The sequence below is a fragment of the Podarcis pityusensis genome (assembly GCF_964106645.2).
Source record: "Podarcis pityusensis genome assembly, chromosome: 5".
In the NCBI taxonomy this organism is placed as follows: Eukaryota; Metazoa; Chordata; class Lepidosauria; order Squamata; family Lacertidae; genus Podarcis; species Podarcis pityusensis.
Window position 1 is genome coordinate 51,015,718 of NC_138032.1, and position 15,266 is coordinate 51,030,983.

At 41.1% G+C, this 15,266-nt stretch overlaps 1 protein-coding gene across 3 annotated transcripts in view; it reads left to right on the forward strand.

The window, feature by feature from the left end:
• Positions 1–15,266, forward strand: part of ATRNL1 (attractin like 1) — a 521,011-nt gene that overhangs the window by 378,341 nt on the left and 127,404 nt on the right. For all 3 annotated transcript variants that reach the window (XM_081005955.1, XM_081005957.1, XM_081005956.1), the window contains exon 27: positions 6,207–6,314. In XM_081005955.1, the coding sequence (XP_080862081.1) occupies positions 6,207–6,314 (108 nt within the window). The remainder of the gene's footprint in view (positions 1–6,206; positions 6,315–15,266) is intronic.

Below are 15,266 nucleotides of genomic sequence, written 5' to 3' on the forward strand. Positions count from 1 at the left end.
GCTGAAGTGGGTTTGGTATAAAAACAGAATGGAAAACATTGGAAAACACATAGCCATCTACTTTGAGAGATTCAAGATCTCTATACATTTAGAATAAGGAGACATTTCCAATAACTATCACCATCATTGTTAAGAGTTCTATTGTACAGAAATTAAAACCGTCTCCTTGAGACATGTAACTAGTATGCAAACACTTTTGAAAAGTTTCCAAGCAAGGGTTCAGAAACTATTTATTATTTATTTAAGATAATACTATTCAACCTTTCTATCTTAAAAGAAGATTCCCAAAACCGGTTTCAGGTTAAAACAAAACACATAAATTGAAATTTTAAAAATCGGATGTGTTAAAAAGAAAGCAAATTTATAGAACAACAGAATAAACAGTCTGCAACTGGACTGAAATACCAGTAAACAGTAGCAGTACACAACAGAGCAGTAAGCTTCCAGAAAAGCAAAAAGAACAAATATTGTAATTCAATGAAACCATGAACAAAGATATGTGCTTCTATTTGGCACCTAAAATGTAGGGCCTGGTCAATATCTCTGAGGAGTAGTTCTATAACTAGGCAACACACCCACACCCCTGATTTCAATCAAACTAACCCTTGAAGGCAGATGTACCCAGTGAAGAGTATCTGCAGAGGAACTTTATGACTGAGCTGGTTCAAGGAGTAGGTAGTTCTTCAAATTCCGAAATCCCAAGCCATAAATAGATATGTTCAGAAAGGAGCACCTTGAATTATGGCCAGAATCACACAGAAAGCCAGTGAATATGTTTTTATAGGAGCCCAAAATTTTCCACACAGCTAGTGCCGGTCAATAGTCTAGATGCCGTGTTTTTCACAAATTTAAATTTTTAAGTAGTCATCATCAAAAGCAACTCCTCAAAGAGGAGAGCAAGAACAATTCCTGAAAGATATGATTCTACAGTTACTGGTCCTGGAAGCTGCCTTGTTATACGTCAAACCATTGGTCCATCTATCTCAGTACTGTCTACACTCTACACTGACTGGTAATGCCTCTCCAGGAGGAATTTCATCTTTCAGACAGGAGTCTTCCCCAGCTCTAGCTGGAGATGCATGGGATTTGACCTGTTACTTTTCTCATGAAAAGCAAGTTCCCCAGTAAACTACAGCACTTTTACTTTCCCTATCCTTCACCTGACCAAGGTTGTCCAAGACGTTCTCTGTTCTAAGTAAAAAAACTGCAGAAATGAATCTAGATAATCAAAGTCATCTGAGAGTGCTCAGAGCTTACCCCACTCCATGGGGGGAAACACACTCAGGTAAGGCTAAAGAAAGAAGTAAAATAAGTTTCAATCATCTAATAATAATATTTTATTGAATAATTGCTTTGAATTCTGGGGTGACAGGCCACGGTCTTCAAATTACTAAAATCACTAGGAATACTTGGGCAGGGTATAAGTATGCAAGAATTACATAATCAAATGTAGCTGTATAATTGTGCACCCATCTCTAAATGTGGGTTATTTGAGCTAATAATTCAGAGAAGGCAGAGTCTGACTGTTTTGCAGGAAATCATGCCATTTAATTTGAATCATTGTGAGTGCCTCTGTCCCATTTTGAATGAGCTCATGCAACTGCTTTGAGTGCCTCTGGCAATGCAATGGGTCATTGTTGTATGACAAGAACTTACTTTATTATGGTAAATTCATAACTTGCTTTCTTATTCTTCACTTCTCTGAAAGTAAATGTGGGCCACTGAGGATAAGAAATAAAAATTGAACTATGTACCTGATTCACTAACCTTGAAAACAATAATGTTGTGCTTTCTACCTAACCTAAGTTAAAAATAAAATAAAATTCTTGGTACAGGGCCTAAGAATTTCCTGGAAATGGGTGGGCTTTAAAAAAAAATCTTGGCAGTATCCTTCTTGATCATTTATACTCTTAATCCAAAGAAACATTCAGAAGAGTCCTGGAACTCATCTCCTAGCATACTTAAGTTGTGTGTGTGTGAAATTAGTGAAGCTGAACATTCAAAACCAATGAGCTATATATGATGGGGCTATGAAGCACAGAAAAAAATACCTTAGGATTTTTTTAGCTGGTCTAGAGCTAAGTAACAAAATTCTAGGGGCCAAACTTGAACCATCAAAGCTTTCCATCCAGATTATCTAGCTACCATTTGCTGGCTACTTGTTCTAGAGGAAATGTACTTTAAAGCTTCTTTAGGTGTAAAATATTGCATACAACTGATCCTGTGCAATTATTGCTCTCACAGGGCTCCTGCAACCTGTCCAAAGTAACATCAGTTTAAAGTCTCAGGCCAGGGCTGGCCCAATATATCATGTCACCTGTGGAAAAAGACACAATGCTTCTGTCCTTCCTCATTCCATGTATAGGACTGGCCACTGAATCTTGTTTCTACACTGAGGATGGATAACATCATTCAGTGCATTTGAAGGAAGTGGGCTAGTTTAGGGAGTACGTGAGATACCAGTGGTGCACACATTTCTAATATCCAACAGAAGGTAATGGTCAGGGTGGTCTCAGAAGGAATGGCTGGGGGTGAGGGCTGCTGCTCCCAGCACCTACCATCTGATGCAATTGTCTCACTGCTTAATGGTAGTGTCAGCCTCTTCTTGGGTTAACAAAGGCTGTCTAATCTAATTTGCTTTTAGAGTTTACCATGGAGTCTCTGTTGCTTTTGTAGAATTGTGGCCCACATATATCTAGCTCTTGTAACCAGATGGCAGTTACGTTTGAGTGGCACATCTAGCATTCTTTATTGGTTTAAACCAGGGGTCAGCAAACTTTTTCAGCAGGGGGCTGGTCCACTGTCCCTCAGACCTTGGGGGGGGGGGGCAGACTATATAACCCATAGATGCATTTTAAATAGAAGCACACATTCTACTCATGTAAAAACACCAGGCAGGTGCCACAAATAATCCAGAGATGCATTTTAAATAAAAGGACACATCCTAATGTAAAAACACATTGATTCCTGGGCCGTCCATGGGCTGGATTTAGCAGATGATTGAGCCGGATCCAGCCCCCGGGCCTTAGTTTGCTTACCCATGTTTTAAACAGAGAACAAAGGGAAGGGTATGGTTGTCTCAGGGCTAGCCCAACAAAATGAAGCGTGTTTCTCCCCATGTCAGGGAAGAAGGGTGACTGAAGATTTACTACAGGAACAAGGAGGGAATAAATATGTTGGGAACAGTAGGGTGTGTGAATCAAATGAACCTTACCCCAAGGTTGAAGTGGGAATCACCCATGGGGAAGAAAGGGGCCTGCTCTGAATCATGGCAGGCAGGTGCATAACCACACAATGCTCTTGAGCATCTTGCCCAGAAACGAGATACTCACAATTGAATTGTTCTCAGGGATCCCAGGATCCAGGAAGAGCCTTTTAAGCAGGGGGTGCACCCTCACCTTCTTCAGGGCAGCCAGAACAACTCTCTCCTGCAGTGAACCCACTCAATCAGTCCTGTCTGGTCAGATTTTATCAGCCATGATGGGCAAGGATCAAGAAGACACTTGGTTGCCCAGATACCCTCAAGCATCTTGTCCAAATCATCAGGCCCAAACAATTGAAACTGATCCCATACAATCTGAGCAGCTGGTTGTTCTGGGCAGTTCTGATTTTTTTTTCCTAACAAAGGTGTTGAGGTCAGTACAAAAGCTTTACAATCCCGGCAAAATCCTTTGAGGAACTTCTGTAGAGTCAATGCTATATCAGGGCTCTGGAGGGATTGTGAGGGAATTCAAAGGGCAGGTGCCAGCCACAGCTACCTGAATTTCAGCAGGGAAAGGAGGGCCAGGCCTGGGTGGCAGTAGCTGGTATTTGGGGTCAGCAGCAGGGTAGACAGTGGACCCTTCTGAGATGTCATGCAATCAACAACTTCCCAACAGTGCCTTCCTTAATGCCAAGTCTCCTACTTCCTCTTATATTCAAAGCATGTGTTGTTGGATACATGCTGGAAAGAACAGTCAAATAATATCTTCTTCACCAGCATACTCCTGATTTATTATTATTTTTTGTATTGTATTGTTATTTTCATGTAGTAGCATTTTCTCTGAAGGGGCAGGCAGAGTTTTGCTACCCTGCTTTCAGCCCTTAAATTACTCCTAAGAAGCTACCAGAGTATTGAACAGAGTATAGTGCATATGCTTCTCACACAGCATCTAAGTGTCTAATGTGCCCAATTTCTGATTTACTTTTGGATAAAAGCATTGTTTTGCCAGTGCAACTAGCAAATGGTATTCTACCTCTGCATATCTTGTATGTATGGGCAAAGCCTGTGAATAAACATTGCACTAGCCGATGTGATCTATGATTATAGAAATCGGGTTTTGTTTTGAGTATCATTCCCCTTATATCATGATTGCATGGTTTTTTATATTTTCATTTTGGAGCCGTGCTCTTTTATTCATAAAGGAAATCCCACATTTGAAATACAAATGTGAAAGTAAGATGATTGAAAAACGTTACCAGATGTACTTGCTGCATTGTTGTAGCCCTTAAATCAAAAGCCTTAAGTAATAAGGTGTCATGAGGAATTTGCTTGCATACCCTTTATTATCTCAAAGGGAATTTTATGTAGAGAATGTTAGAGTACTAGCTGAATTTACATTGAAGGGGCCTTCTGAAGCATTGATGAAAAATTCTAAGGAACTTACTGTGAAAACAATATTAAAAGAAATTGTATTACATGATTTTGTGTTAAGAGCTGAGTTGTAAGTAGCTATTGTGTTGGAGCAGGGAACCAGGAATGAGAGGTCAAGGCAAGAGTCAGAGCTGGGAAGGGCTACTGTTGCCCAGAAACAGCCTAACCAGCAAATCTTTATAGCTCTTCTTGTTGAGGAGAGCCAGTGAACAGTCATTCCAGGGCTTGGAACCTGTTGCTATCCATGCAGCTATATAAGTTTATGCCTCAGTGGCTCAATACACTGGGTTACCCAGAGGTTCCTGGTTCTAGTCCTGACAGCTCTTGACTTCTGTTCCTTCTAGGTACCATGAGATTTTTTTTCATGTAAAGAAGCAAGCAAGCAAGCAATGAAACTTACTTGATAATTAATTTGATTTAAATATTTAATGTTGCTTTTATTCATTTCATACATCCAGGGAAGAAAGATTTGTATTATTTAGTGCTGCTCAGCATTTGTATTTGTTCAGGTTTAATTAGCATTATTGTTAGAGACTGAGGAGGAAAATATAAATTAGCTTATGAGAATGTGACTGTGGCTCACTGAACATTGGCATGACATCAGTGGGCTTTCTAAGCAACCTGAGCATAATCTAGGTCTTCAGGTTCCTCAGTTACATTGGCACCAGGTCTCTAATGCTCAGACATTATTCTTCATGTTTAAGTAATAAGGGAAGGGACAGCATATAAACTGCAGACACTGTCACTAATAACTCCATCTGGTTTCAGTACAAGTGCATGGGGAATCTAAAGGCTGACAGTGTTTGTTCTTGGCACAGGTTCATTGAGTTTGTCTCTTGATCAGACTTCAGATGAAAATTTCTTGCCACCATTTCTTCATGTTCCTTAAAGAAATCCTCTATGTGTGTAATAAAGAGGGGCTGGGCTTGACAGTTACTTGGAGTACTAAGGGAAAGCATAATTTATGTACCCTTGTGAAAATATACAAATAGTCATCACAAGGTACATGTGTGGTATAGGGGTTCACTCTGAAACATTAACAAGGAGGTAGTAATTTTGAAGTCAGCCGACCTTCTTGTACCAGCATTCAAGATTTGCAGTACAGGCAGACGCTGATAATACAGTTTTAGCAAAAGAGAGCTGGAAGGGTGAAAGAAAGTGGCATCCTTTATCAAGGCTGAGGATGAACTGAATTCAAGCAACCATTCACAATACTCACTAAAACCTGGTTTGGATTGCCATGGAAATTCCTTAGTTTTGCAAAGTAAAGGAATTAGTTTTGCAAAGTAAAGGAATTAGTGGGAATGGTATTGTTTGCACCATAATCCAGTTAGACCCTGGAAAAGCTGTGGTATGTTGCATGTCCAGTCATGTGACCATGTAAGAACATACTTCCCTGGGCCTCTGGGATCTTTTCGCATGTCTGGAGATCACGAAACTCCACTTAAGAGAACCCTGGTATATATTGTTCGGAAATGTCAGTTGTCATTACTGGATAAATGTTAAGTGAATTCAGCTACTGAGCATCATATTTTGAAGTTATTTCATTGAAACCTCTTTTTCCTTCCATCAGCAACTTATGCGGGAGCGGCAGCAGATGGCCAGCCGTCCCTTTGCTTCTGTGGACGTAGCACTTGAAGTAGGAGCTGAGCAAACAGACTTTCTACGAGGGCCATTAGAGGTAAGAACTGTGGTGCGGATGGGGGACCATTTCAATTTGCATACTGATAATGCTAGTCTCATCTGCATCTGCTTCTGAAACCAAGAAGAGTGTGATTACCCGGAGCTGACAAGTCGTAGCTACATATGTTGTGCCGTTTTTGAGGCTCATCGTTTCAGTAGCATGACATGAGCAGTAACAAAAGCCACTGGAGAATCTATTAGCTGAGGTTGGAGTGACAATCTGCTCACCTGGCAGCCCTTTCTTGGTGGATAAGAGCTGAAAGAGTTTAAGATGCACATATTAAACAAGCCTCAAATGTAGTCCTCTGAGTACATAGTGCCCCCTAGTTAATGGTTCACATCTATCTTAATTAACTGAGATTGCTCTTTAAAATGAGCTTTGTGTTACATTTCATTATTCTACTTTTATTTGAGAGGCTTGGAGAGTACTGTCTACAGAGTATGTTGTCGTTTGTGACTAATGGCTACATTACGGCATTTTTATTGTAAAGGCAGTACTTCTGAAAGAGAAATTATAATATGCTAAGCAGTGGGATGCTGTATTGAAATAGTGTAATAATGCATGAAATAGATTCTGGAAGAGTCACCTAAAAATAAAAAAGAACTACAAATAGAGGATGATAATGACTAATCTAATTAGGACTCTCTTTTTATTCAGTCATATTCATATATTTCTTTACCTTTATTTACAGTATTTTGTTTATGAACTGTATCTTTTCTAGAACAAAAACAGCTCTAGAATTCTCCCAAATTATCAATTAGCTTTCACTATTTCCAGTTTTTCTTAAATCTAAGTTTTGTCTTGATTGTCTTAGTAACCTCTTTCCAGGAGGGAAAAAAGGAACCTAAGTCCCCACTTCCAGTTAATTATAAAAACCTCAGGGTACCATCCCATGCTCAGATACAGTGGTGCCTCGCAAGACGAAATTAATTCGTTCCGCGAGTTTTTTCGTCTAGCGAATTTTTCGTCTTGCGTAGCACGAAATCCCATAGGAATGCATTGAAATTCAATTAATGCTTTCCTATGGTCAAAAAAAGTCCAAACAAAGCCAAATTTGGTACAACAAGAGTTTATTAAGTGCTCTTTAAAGTCACACCCACCACACAGAAATTCAAATCCAGAATTTTTTTTAAAAAACAGCAGAGTGGCCCAATGGTCACAGAAAATCATAAAAATGCAGAAAAAAACCACACAAGCTTCCAGATTCTTGCAAACCCCTCCCCAACACCAAGTCCTTGAATTCCAAACACCCCAACCCAAAATCCAAAAACCCCCCAAAAAGTTTTAAAAGTTTAACTTACCAAATGGCTGCAAAAGAAGTTTTGGAAAAGCTTCAAAAATCACCAAAGTCTTTAAAAACCTCAAAAAAGGCTACCACACCGCGTTCTATGAGTTGCTCCTCGAAGTCAAGTCGCAACTGTATTAACGGTGTTAAGAAAAAGGAAACAAACTTGCAAGACGTTTTCGTCTTGCAAAGCAAGCCCATAGGGAAATTCGTCTTGCGAAGCAGCTCAAAAAACGCAAAACCCTTTCGTCTAGCGAGTTTTTCGTCTTGCGAGGCATTCGTCTTGCGGGGCACCACTGTAAATGGCCATTGAGCTCAATAAGCTATAACGGAGTGGTGATAAATTTGTTCATATCCCTTTTCTTTTTCATTAAAAATAGTTTAGTTCAGTCTCTATTTTAAATAAACAAATAAATGTCACAAAGTGATGCCGGCATGGGTTGTGGAGGTGTTTGTTATCAGGACTGCAGTTCATGGGGAGAGGAGGTTTATCCTTCCCTTCCTTGAAGTCCTCAGAATTGGTCTCTGCACAATTACAATGCTTAATAATAGCTGTTTGGGGGATTTGTTTTTCTTTGGGGAGGGGATCTCAGCTGGAGAAGGAAGCAATATATCTATCCCCTTCCACGTGCTGTGTTGCCAATAACAGTTGCATGTTGTGACTGCAATTAGGAAAAAAACAGAGATTTAACTGCATACTATGCATTGAATGTAGGGACGCGGGTGGCTCTGTGGTCTAAACCACTGAGCCTAGGGCTTGCTGATAGAAGGTCAGCAGTTTGAATCCCTGGTACGGGGTGAGCTCCCATTGTTTGGTCCCAGTTCCTGCCCACCTAGCAGTTCAAAAGCACGTCAAAGTGCAAGTAGATAAATAGGTACCGCTCCGGCAGGAAGATAAACTGCAATTCTGTGCGCTGCTCTGGTTCACCAGAAGTGGCTTGGTCATGCTAGTCACATGACCCGGAAGCTGTACGCCGGCTCCCTCGGCCAATAAACAGTGTTTCTGTGCACTGCTCTGGTTCACCAGAAGTGGCTTAGCCATGCTGGCCACATGACCCAGAAGCTGTACGCCGGCTCCCTCGGCCAATAAAGTGAGATGAGCGCCGTAACCCCAGAGTCGTCCGTGACTGGACCTAAGGTCAGGGGTCCCTTTACCTTTTATGCATTGAATGTACCATTTAACCCTGCATTGAATGTACCATTTGACCCTAATATAGGATTATTATTACCCATAACAACCATACAGTTGCAACTGATGCGTTAGCAATGGAGTGGGGTTGCAAATGTTTTTTTGTTTCAGTACTGAAGAACTGTGCAGTCCAACATAGAGTGATACCTCTGTAAAGAAACTTAGATTTCCTGCAACCAGTTATTTCCAACAGCATATTCATTGCAATATAACAGGATTTCATAGAAATGTCTTTATAAGTACTTAGCTGAGATGCTGCTACTGTATACCAGGCTCATTGTAATCCCAAAGACTAGCTCTTGCTGAGTTTTTAGTCCTTCTAATAAACAGAAACTGATGACAATATTTATTGCTGCCATAATTTGAGTATTTTCAAAGCAGAGTACATTAAAACAATCAGTCTTGCCAAATAAGCTGTGCTAGATTGTGACCAGGGAATGCAGCTGTCAACATCAACACCCCCATCTTCAGCTGTCTGGTGAATTTCCCTTTTGGAGAGAAACAAAGGGAGGCTCCGAGCTATTCAGGATGATGACTCAACAGCTGCATACAAAACTAAAGTTTATGTAATTAATCTGGAAAGCAATATTGTTATGCTCTGTTTGGGTGGGAAGGGACAGGGTGGGTGGTGGGAGCACAGGCTTGTGGATTGTTTACTTACAGCTTATATAATTAAACTTTAGAAGTAAACATCAAAAGTTAATTGCTGCCATTTTCTATGACATGTTTTTATTTAGAAACAACTGTGGAAGCTGAAATATTTTAATTGTATTTTTGAGTTCTTATTAGGGTTTCTTCCTCCTTTATTTCTACTATAATTGTACTCTGATGTTAGTACTCACTCCTTGGATATGTTCAGCCTAGGCTTATTAACATATACACAGTCTGGATACTATTCAGTTTTTCCCCACTAGAGGATTGCAATCTGCAGCAAAAAGGTGCATTGCCCTGAATATTAAAGTAATATGGTGCAATGTATTGTTTGGCGTGTGGTATCTACTGCATAGAGTTCAATACAAAGGATGAGCCTTGTCTTATAAAATTAAATTACAGGTCTGTTTTGAACTTACAAAAGGAAAATACAGTGGTACCGCGGGTTAAGTAATTAATTCGTTCCAGAGGTCCGTTCTTAACCTGAAACTGTTCTTAACCTGAAGCACCACATTAGCTAATGGGGCCTCCCGCTGCCGCCACGCCACCAGAGCACAATTTCTGTTCTCATCCTGAAGCAAAGTTCTTAACCTGAGGTACTATTTCTGGGTTAGCGGAGTCTGTAACCTGAAGCGTATGTAACCTGAAGTGTAAGTAACCCAAGGTACCACTGTAATAAAAATTACATTAAATAGTCACAGTTTTCCTTAGCCCTATAGTTGTATTCTAGTTATTTTACTGAAGAGGGTACGATGAAAGTAGGCTATTTCCATGCTATCCCATTTTTAGATTTACTACAGTTACAGTATGATTTATTGGAAACTATCTAACTCCATCCCTTTAATGAGATTTGCAAGGAAGAGGAGGTCATAGCATTATCCTAATTGTGTTTGTTTTAACAACCACTGCAATATTGCATGTGTTTTGTATTTGTTAGGTGGCATCAGTTGACATAGCATTCCGAATGTTGACTATATTTTGAATCAACGTGGAACTTTCATATGATTATCTTTCCCAAGAGAATGTAGAAGTATTTGCATGTAGGACTTGCATTGTTGAAATAAAACCTCCCACTTACAACATTAGTACAGTTGCAAGTTAAGTTCACTTCAACCTCTTTCTCCGACCTTATTTTGTCAAATTTGATTCAAGGATAATTTGGATCAGGTATCAAGTCGTGCCACTTTTTTATTGACATTGTAATAACTCTGTCACTTCCAGTGATGTTATATTGACTGTGGGTTGTTTAGACAAAACATAATGTCAGAGTAGCCATTACCCACAGTACTATAGGTCTTCTACTTGGTTTGTTGGTGAAAATGTTGCACATTAATATTTCTCCTGACATACATAATGCTGTGAGTTTCCACACTGATGGATGTTTTATTTGCATTTAATGCTGATTGTCAGGTACTGTTCCTTTATTTCTGGTGTGATGATATACATTCAGTGTTCACTTTTTGGATATTACCTTAGGATAGGAAGCCAGCATAATTTACGCTGCCTGACGTTAAACCAGCATAAAGTACGCAAGACACAAACCGTGTTCAGGAGCAAGGCCACTGCCAACTGATTCTGCCCAAGTCTGGCAGTGAGAAAAGAAGCCTTTAAATAGAGTTAGACTTGCACCACTCTTTTTGCCAGTTTAAGTTCTTGTTGGTTTGCATGGACTCATGACCGAGCTGAACAGAGTGAGGATTTTGCATAAGATTTTGCAGAGTGAAGATTTAGCATTTTCAACATGACTTATGCTGCCTCAGCTGAACCAGCTTCAGGTGGAATAAAGGACTTCCACTTGCATATCTCTGGCTGAACCATGGTTGGGGAGGCAACCAGATGATTGGCTGATTGACTGAATGATTGATTTTAGAACAGTATATTTTACTATGACCACTTAACCCACCAACGAAAAGAAGAAATGCATCATTGAAAAAGAGGTCAAATATTTGCTTAACATTTGTACTATGCCTGCTAATACACATGTATAGGTGCATATTTATCAACAATCAGCCACCGTGTATAAGATGGAGTTGAGGAACGGATGCTTGCTGGGTCCAGGACGGGGCAGTGGCATCATCAAGCTGTCAGGGGCGGGAGATGCAGGTCTGCAACTGGCACCATCCTGGTCCCAGCAAGTGACAGCACTGCCATAGTCACATGATTCTTTATATTTAAACTAGAATTGGTCCAGACAGCCCTTCTAATACAGGATGGTTTCACTGGACAGTGCTTCAAACAGAGAAGCATCTTCTGTAAAGCAGGACACATGATCACTGGCCTCTCCTGCCTCTCGTTTCATTTGCTAATTATGAGGTCAAAGCTCAGTCGGTTGAGTATGAGATTCTTAGTCATGGGTTCGAGCCCTGTTGTTGTTGTTGTTTAGTCGTTTAGTCGTGTCCGACTCTTCGTGACCCCAAGGACCAGAGCACGCCAGGCACTTCTGTCCTCCACTGCCTCCCGCAGTTTGATCAAACTCATGCTGGTAGCTTCAAGAACACCATCCAACCATCTCATTCTCTGTCGTCCCCTTCTCCTTGTGCCCTCCATCTTTCCCAACATCAGGGTCTTTTCCAGGGAGTCTTCTCTTCTCATGAGGTGGCCAAAGTATTGGAGCCTCAGCTTCAGGATCTGTCCTTCCAGTGAGCACTCAGGGCTGATTTCCTTAAGAATGGAGAGGTTTGATCTTCTTGCAGTCCATGGGACTCTCAAGAGTCTCCTCCAGCACCATAATTCAAAAGCATCAATTCTTCGGCGATCAGCCTTCTTTATGGTCCAGCTCTCACTTCCATACATCACTACTGGGAAAACCATGGCTTTTACTATACGGACCTTTGTTGGCAAGGTGATGTCTCTGCTTTTTAAGATGTTGTCTAGGTTTGCCATCGCCTTTCTCCCAAGGAGCAGGCGTCTTTTAATTTCGTGACTGCTGTCACCATCTGCAGTGATCAAGGAGCCCAAGAAAGTAAAATCTCTCACTGCCTCCATTTCTTCCCCTTCTATTTGCCAGGAGGTGATGGGCCCAGTGGCCATGATCTTCGTTTTTTTGATGTTGAGCTTCAGACCATATTTTGCGCTCTGCTCTTTCACCCTCATTAAAAGTTTCTTTAATTCCTCTTCACTTTCTGCCATCAAGGTTGTGTCATCTGCATATCTGAGGTTGTTGATATTTCTTCCAGCAATCTTAATTCCGGCTTGGGATTCATCCAGCCCAGCCTTTCGCATGATGAATTCTGCATATAAGTTAAATAAGCAGGGAGACAATATACAGCCTTGCCGTACTCCTTTCCCAATTTTGAACCAATCAGTTGTTCCATATCCAGTTCTAACTGTAGCTTCTTGTCCCACATAGAGATTTCTCAGGAGACAGATGAGGTGATCAGGCACTCCCATTTCTTTAAGAACTTGCCATAGTTTGCTGTGGTCGACACAGTCAAAGGCTTTTGCATAGTCAATGAAGCAGAAGTAGATGTCTTTCTGGAACTCTCTAGCTTTCTCCATAATCCAGCGCATGTTTGCAATTTGGTCTCTGGTTTCTCTGCCTCTTCTAAATCCAGCTTGCACTTCTGGGAGCCCTACATTGGGCTAAAGATTCCTGCATTGCAGGGTATTGGGCTTGATGACACTTGTGGTCCCTTCCAACTCTACAATTCTATATGGTTTTTTTCTTCAGGGAAGCCTTGCATATATGTAGTTGTGATCGGTTCGGAAATCTGTGGGCTTAAATAGCCTTCAGAAACTCAGACCTCAGACAGCCAGTGGCAGCGCTTCATGCTCCAGCACCGGGGGGCGGAGAACAGGCGGGGCGGGGCTGGCATGCATCCCGGGGCAGGGTGCGCCACCCACAGGGGCGGGGTGCACGTCCTGGGGTGGGGTGCGCCGCCTGTGGGGGTGGGGTGCCCAGCGTGGGCGGGGGGGCAGCCGCGATGGCACCACACCGGGATCACGCTGCCGGGGGCGGTGCACTCCCCCTGCACTCCTCTTCCTCTGCCAGTGCAGACAGCTTGGGGGTTAAAATGGCAGTGTGCCCCTCAATTCGAGGATATGTCTCCAACTGGTGCTGGTACTATTATATTTGCCTGCTTTTGTTGTGCTATAGAAGTATTTATGTTTTTCCCACTTTCAATAGCTGTGCATTCCTACTCAGCACATTCCAAGACCTTACTTGTGTGGTATATTTCCTTGTATATATTTAAAATACACTTATCTGAATGATCTTGGTCCCAGTGAGATTTGAGGTTATTCTGCAAAGCTGTATAAATAAATCCACCACCCCCACCCCCACCCCCGTTAATAAAAGCAGTTATAACAATTTTTAGAAGTCTGTATTGTCAGGAAGCTTGAGCCCAAGCTTCAGTTCTGTTGGCTGCCATTGTGCCATTGGTGGCTGCTAAGAATTCAGGGTGATTTATTTAAAGTACAATACAATCCAGTGCTCGAGCTTTGTGCGTTCAGGTAATTGAAGTTTATACTAACAAGCGAGTTTTCTGTTTTCCCTTGCCAATAAAGTGGGAGGACTTTTTAACTTGCTTTGCAAACCAACATCATTTTTTTGCTGGGCTCATATTCCTGCTTAATTTAAATAATTTAATGAGCAATTTTAAAATCTGCAACCCAAGCATACTTGATTATTTTATACAAAATGAAACTGGTATGTGTGCTTCATCAGCAGTACACTTCTTTTACCCCTCTCTGATAGCAAAAGTTCTGCAGAAACTGGAAGTGCATTATTTCAACCTCTTCCTCACAGGTCATCTCATTGATCTGTTTCACAGACCCTTTTTACTTCCATTTCTCTCCTGTGTAGAAGGCTACATTTGTTGCCAAATTGACTTCACAGAAAAGCATAGCATATCTTAATATTATAATGCCACATAAACTTGGAAGCATGCACATTTCTGGTCACTGTACCTCAAAAGGGTATTGTAGAGCTGACAAAGGTACAGAAAAAAGGGACCAAATTAATAGTTGGAGCAACTCCCCTACAATGACAATTTACACCATTTAGGGCTTTTTAATTTGGAGTGAGTAAAGTGGTCGTGACAGAACTGCAGAAAATTATAAGTGGTGTGGAGAAAGCTGATAGAAAGGATTTCTAACACTAGAACTAAGTGTCATCAGAGAAGCTAAAAGCTGGGAGACTCTGGACAAACAAAGGGAGGTACTTCACGTAGCAGTTCTTATATTGTTCTAAAAACTGGGAGCTTTTGCTAGCAACTGATCTTCACTCTCATTTTGGGGGGACAGGAAGACTAAGAGCTCTGATTACTCCATTTCTGATTCTTTCTCTCTCTCTCTTTTTCCACACTGCCCCCTTACAGGGTGGTTTTCCCCCCAGAATTCTCATGGCTCCACTTGTGTGATCAGCTTTTAAAATGTCACCTTCTAGTGAAGTGTCAGTTTTGTTGCTGATTTACAATGCTTCCCCAACAAAGCCCATCCTTTGATCATTCATGCTACCACCTTCCATTAGTCTCTCCACTGTGGTGTGACATCAATAGGTGTGACACCAATTTTGTGGTGAAACTAATATTTTGGTGATTCCATCCCACAACTAAGTTTTCCCTGTCCTTATCCTCTCTTCCTTTCATTGTCTCTACCATAGTTTCTAACGTCCATACTAGCATTATATCTACTCTTCATTGTCTATCCAGTGAATGCTATTCTTTCTATTCTTGGATTATTTCTTGGAGTTCTATTTATTCCTTCCTCAGTCTATACTAGAGTGACCATAAATGTGTAGCCTCATGCCATTCTTGCCCCAGGAAATGGAAGATTGTATCAGCCCATTTTCTTTCATTTTTCTAGCTTTCTTCTTTCTCCAAAT